General features: G+C 60.1%; 1 protein-coding gene across 1 annotated transcript in view; it reads right to left on the reverse strand.

Annotated features, from left to right (window-relative positions):
* Window positions 1-5,469, reverse strand: part of CABIN1 (calcineurin binding protein 1) — a gene marked incomplete at its 3' end in the record, with an annotated part of 49,750 nt that overhangs the window by 36,804 nt on the left and 7,477 nt on the right. Inside the window, exons 7-12 of the mRNA XM_023748467.1 lie at window positions 5,409-5,448; window positions 3,705-3,854; window positions 2,950-3,236; window positions 1,750-1,918; window positions 1,143-1,279; window positions 372-589 (exon numbers count right to left, since the gene is read on the reverse strand). Coding sequence (XP_023604235.1) covers window positions 372-589; window positions 1,143-1,279; window positions 1,750-1,918; window positions 2,950-3,236; window positions 3,705-3,854; window positions 5,409-5,448 — 1,001 coding nt within the window. The remainder of the gene's footprint in view (window positions 1-371; window positions 590-1,142; window positions 1,280-1,749; window positions 1,919-2,949; window positions 3,237-3,704; window positions 3,855-5,408; window positions 5,449-5,469) is intronic.

The following is a 5,469-nucleotide window of genomic DNA, read 5'->3' on the forward strand; positions in this document are numbered from 1 at the left end:
CCTTCCCCAAGCCTCTCTAACACACCCTGCCACGAGGCCAGGCTTGAGCCAGCCCTAGGAGTCCGCCCGTCTCACCCCTCACCTCCATTCAGTTCATCCTGTCAGTTCTGCCTCCAGAACCCCACCCGCTGCGCCGCCAGGGCTCCCTGAGCAACAGCCTCCTGAGAACCTGTGCCCACTCTCACTCCCACGGTGTCCTCCACTCAGCCACAAGCCAGGTTCCATGCTTTCCTGCTTCAAACTCCCAGGGGCCCACATTCCAGGCCCAGAAGTCAATGCAGCTAAACAGGCGCAAGGCAGCAACAGCCCCATCCCCTGAAGGTTCCTGAGCCCACCCCTGGGCCCAGTCTGACACGGGCCCGCCCGCCCACCTTGATGTGCTTGTTGCTGCAGTCCCGCAGCAGCGGGTTGGGCAGGCTGGTGCTGTGCCGCCTCCAGCTGTGGTAGATGCTGAGCACGACCTCCGCCAGCCCCGGGGGCCACCTCAGCAGGAACTTGTGGCCCATGGCCTTCAGGTAGCGCATCATCAGCTCCAAGATGCCCCCGTTGGTCAAGTTCTCCAGCAGGAACGTGTGCACATCCTGCCTCTCTGCGGGGGAGGGAGACACCCTGCCTTGAATAAAGGCCTCTGTGCCAGGGTCTCCCGTTTTCTTTGGACGAGAGGAGATGGGCGGGGGCGGGTGGGAGCAGAAGAGAGCCCGTGTGCTCCACACAGGGGTCCCACCCCTGGCTCCAGCCCTCACCGGCTGAGCAGGCCTCTCTGAACCTCCAGGTGTAAGATGGGCACTAAAGGGTTGGCCTCCCAGCGCTGCCGTGCACACTAGCAAGACTGTGCACACACAGAGCCTGGTGCCTGGCACCGCGGTGCTCTCAGGAGTGGGGTCGGGCAGACTGACCGCAGAGCCCGCCCTGGGTGTGACCTGAAGCCCACGGCCCGCAGGAAGCAGAATCAAGTGTGAGCATGGACAGACCTCCCAGCTGGCCATGGAGCTCAGGCCCCAGACAAGTCCAGGCAGCCCCCTGACCACACTTTAAAACACCAGATCCCCTCTCCCAGGAGAAAACTGAACAGGCTCCAGGGTGAAGGAGGAAGAGCCCCACAAGGAGTGACCACGGGGGGGAGCGGGGGGGGGACCTCCTACCAGATTCCATGAATGTGGCCGAGTCGAAGGACAGCCTCTGAGGCCCAGTGCTCGGGCAGCTCTCCAGCTTGGCTTCCGACTGGACTTCGTAGCTGTGGAAGGCGTCATCTTCCTCCTCGGGGTCCAGTTTCCTCAGCCTGCAGGACACACCCAAGTCACAGAAGCCACGCCACACATCCGACCCCTGAATTCTTGCTACTCACTCACTGCCATGGCAGCGTCAGGAAGGCTTCTAGGGGCGGGGGAGAGCGAGCATGCTGACCCTGGAGGGGCAGGCCAAGCAGACGCAGCAGCCCCCCACCCCCCTCCCGGCCCCCGAAAGCGGGTGTGAGTGCACGGGGACCCGAGTGGGTCGCCTCCAGCTCCGGAACCGCTCGTCCCTGAGGGCCCGGAAGTGCCTGTCTTCCAAAATGCTGCCCTCAGGAAGTCCCAAGGCAGGAGAACAAGAAGCACCCGAGGCCCCGATCCAGGGAGAGCTGTGCTGTGGTCACTGGCACATGTTATGGGAAAACAGGAGGTGCCGGGGGGCGGCAGTGGAGGAGAAACGGGGGTGGGGGCAGCGGGCAGGAAGTTGGTGAGTCGGCAAATCAGAGAAGCGTGACTGTACCTGGGCGGCAAGAACTTCAGCAGAAGCTCCTGGAAGTCTACTTTCTCCTCCTTTTTGCACTTGGTGTTCCGGACGCGGGCAGACCGCCGCTTCGCTGTCTCCCCGTTCTCTTCCGGAATTTTCTTCCGCTTCACTCCCTTCTTGGCTTTATCTCCTGCAGACAGGTCGCCTTCACAAAGAGTGCGAATCGCCGTCACACGGGGCAGAGGACTGACTGCACACAGGCGCGGGTCCCTCTCTCAGCCTCTGCCCGCTTGCTTCCTCTCTATCGTCTTCAACACTCAAGCCATGTCCCACTCTTCCTGAGCAGCACCCTGAGCAAGGTTACTTTCAATCCCCACACCCTCTCAAATCCGCAGAGCCCACAGCAGATCTCCAGACTACTCTCCGTGGCTACAGAACAGCAGGGTCTCGAGCCAAGCATTCCCCGCCCCCACCTTCACGCCGGGGGGCTGCAGGGGCCTCTGTGGCCTCGCGGATGAGCCTGGGATGGGGCAGAGCAAGTAGCAGTCACACTGACTCCACCCACTGTCCAGCCTGAGCACCTGATGATGCCATGTGCGTGAATCACGTGAACTATACAGAAAGCAGAGGAGTCATGTGTGACTAAGTTAAAAAGGTAGAAACAACTGCAGGTGTGTTCACTCAGAAGCTTTTTTCCGTGACACAGAAAATCAAGAAAAGGCCTGGGAGTTTTTGTCTGAAATGTTTTACAATTCCAATGGCAATAAAAGTTGGTAAGAGGTGGTATGGAATGATATATCTATCCATCCATCCGTCCATTCACAACGATTCTAGCACGTGTGGTGGGGACTTTGCCGACCCCTTGTGAAGGCGAAGAACGCGGGCTGTTGGGGTGGCAGTGCTGAGCGCTGTGGAGCCTGGCCGGCAACGGAGCAGAACCAGCAGAGGGACCTGCGGCTCACAGCCCAGCAGGAAGAGCAGCCTTTCTGCCAGGACTCGGCCGGGGCTGAGGGGCCCGGGAGCTGCATCCTGAGCCCTGGCCGTCCCTGAGGAGGGGGCCCCCGAGGAGCAGCCCCCAGAGCAGGCGGAGAGACTCCCCTGGGGTCCAGCGCCTCTTGCTTAAACCTCAGACCGGGAGGATGAGCAGGACCTGTCCCTCTGAGAGACCCAAACAGCCCAAGATCATTCCTGCCCAGCAAACCGGTCCCCCCAGAAGCCAGCCCGGGGGGTGCTCACCCAGGGGGACGCCGGTCTCCAGCAGGCCGGGGCTATGCAGCGGGAAGCTGGCTGTGGCCACGGGGGAGTAGGCGAGCACAGGCTCCGCCACGGTCATGGAGGAGCTGGCACTGACGGGGCTGGGCGGGACCGCGCCGACCGGCGTCACCACCACCGCGGACACCGGAGGCCGGCTGGGGTCCTGGTAGTCAGACAGGTCCACCCTCTTGCCGAGGCTGGGCCGCGGCGGCTCGCAGGTGGTGAGGTGGTTGTACATGGCCAGCAGACTCTCTCCCAGGCACTTCCAGCTGCAGAGAGACGGCCAGCGCCGCGGTCACCACCTCCCGAGGGCAGGGAGAGCTGTCATGGTCTGTGGTCGTCGTTACTGACAAAATCTTGAGTCTAACACAGCTGAGGGGGAGCAGCTGGGGCAGGGGCGGGGCCTGGCAACCCCTGCCTCCCCTTCACCCCATCAGAAGCCCTGTAGCATCTCAGCCTCAGGCCCCTTCAGACTCACTGACTCACTGAAAAGCTCCTTCCCCACAAGTCAGATCTTTAAAACATGGGACAGTTCTCTGCTGCCACCCTCTGGGATTTAGACTGGGCCTCCCTGGAGGGGCCCCACTATTTCTTGTGGGTCAGAAAGTAGTCTACACGCCTCCAGCCGTCTGTCAACGTGCCCCAGCTCCACCCACGCCACAGCCTGGCGTCAGGCTCTCACCCTTGTGCAGGGCCCACCAGCCGACCCAGCGCCCCCAGAGGCACGGACCACCTACGTGAGAAAGGGGATAGGCTGCACCAGCTTCAGGTCCGGCTCCTTCTCCCGCACCGTCAGCGCCTGCCTCTTCCTCCGCAGCCCCAGGGCCTCATCTATGATGGCCTGCGTCTCAGCCGCGCTCACCGACACATCATGGATCGACATGTCACTAATCGCACAGCATGTAAGACAGGAGAGATTTCAGTGTTACACACCAGAGCGGAAGCTGACATTTTCCAGGCAGGGATGCAGTAAGTGAACACCCTTTAATCCATATTAATTCTTCCTACAAATAAAATAACCACGTGAGTCTGGCCTCCGAAGGCAGTAATTAGCATTCTGAGTGCCCACACACACTAGACGTGACTAATACCCGTTGTTCCTTCTGCAATTTGAAATTGAGCAAAGGGTTTTCATTTGTATTAGCAGTATCAGAGTGATGTCAGAAAAACCACAGGAAAATCAAATCTTGCTCTTTAATTATTTATGAAAAAATGTTAAAGAATTTAACTAGACCATCCTGCCCATCCCAACAAAAAGTCATCAGCCAGCCAAGCTCGCCAAAGTCTACGGTGTCTCCAAAGGACAGCAAGAGCGGGGCTCTGGGGCCTCAGGAGCCTTCCACAGGCACACCTCCGCCTGCGGTGGCCCAGCAGGACCGGCCCTCCTGCCCAGACTGTCTTGACGCCTCCCAGCAGGGCTCCACCAGAGCCACCTGGGTAAGGACTGACCTGCTTTCTCTCTCTCCGAAGGTCAGGCCCCTGAGGACAGATGTGAACCAGAGACAGTCTTACAAGGGACAGACTGAGCTCAATAACCTCCACCCCCACCACCAGCTGAGTTCCAGGCCCAGGAAACACCAGAGGGTGGAGAAGCTGGTGCAGCGGGAGGCTGCGGGAAGGAGGCCGCAGGAGGGAGGCTGCGGGAGGGAGGCCGCGGGAGGGAGGCAGCCAGAGCCTGGAAAGCTGCTGAGAGGTGGCCTGAGAACTGGAACATGAAGGAGGTGTGACCGCACAACACGTGGAAAGGTGGGAAGATGGAATCCAGGTGAGAGCAAAGTGGGAGCCAGGTGCAGGGACAGGACAGAGCACGAGGGGCCAGGCCTAGAACCTCCCAGGGACCTGAGACAGGTCTCCTCCTGGGCAATGCTATCGAGCGTGGGTTTTGTCCTGGAGACAAGGCAGGGGTGGCATAGAATCGGAGGTGTGTTTCTGACAATGAACTTGGGCAACACTAGGAGCAAAATCCCAGAAAGAGGAAAAGCAAGTGTCGAGGAGGCCTGGTGGTCATCAGGCTGCTGCAAGCAGCCAGAGAAGAGCTGGCAATGCCAAGCGCTGGCAGGGGAAGAGGGACCGGGGAGGAGGCAGCAGCCAGCCGAGGAGGCGGTGCTGAGCCGGGGCGCACAGCTGAGGAGCACACAGGCAGACCACACCAGTCCCCAGGTGCTGATGAGGGAAAGATGTGCAGGCCTGTCCCCCAGGAGGTGCACACGCCTCCTGATGTTCACCATCTGCTTGGGAGGGGGAGAGGGGGCGCCCCCGGGAAGGCACGGCGCAGGACCTACCATTAAAGGACATTCGGAGTGAGTTTTCCGGAGACAAGGCTGCTCCTCAAATATCTTCTTTCTAGAGACCAGCCTCTTGTGTACGACATCCTTCACCAGCTCTTTGCAGATGAGTACAGGCAGTCTGCAGTACAGTGACAGTTACTACGCTGATCTCACCTTAACCGCCTGCCAGTTACCGGAGATACATGTTCCTGCTCTGGATTGAAGAACGCGAAGA

This window comes from Myotis lucifugus, unplaced genomic scaffold, assembly GCF_000147115.1.
Source record: "Myotis lucifugus unplaced genomic scaffold, Myoluc2.0 scaffold_1421, whole genome shotgun sequence".
Lineage (NCBI taxonomy): Eukaryota > Metazoa > Chordata > Mammalia > Chiroptera > Vespertilionidae > Myotis > Myotis lucifugus.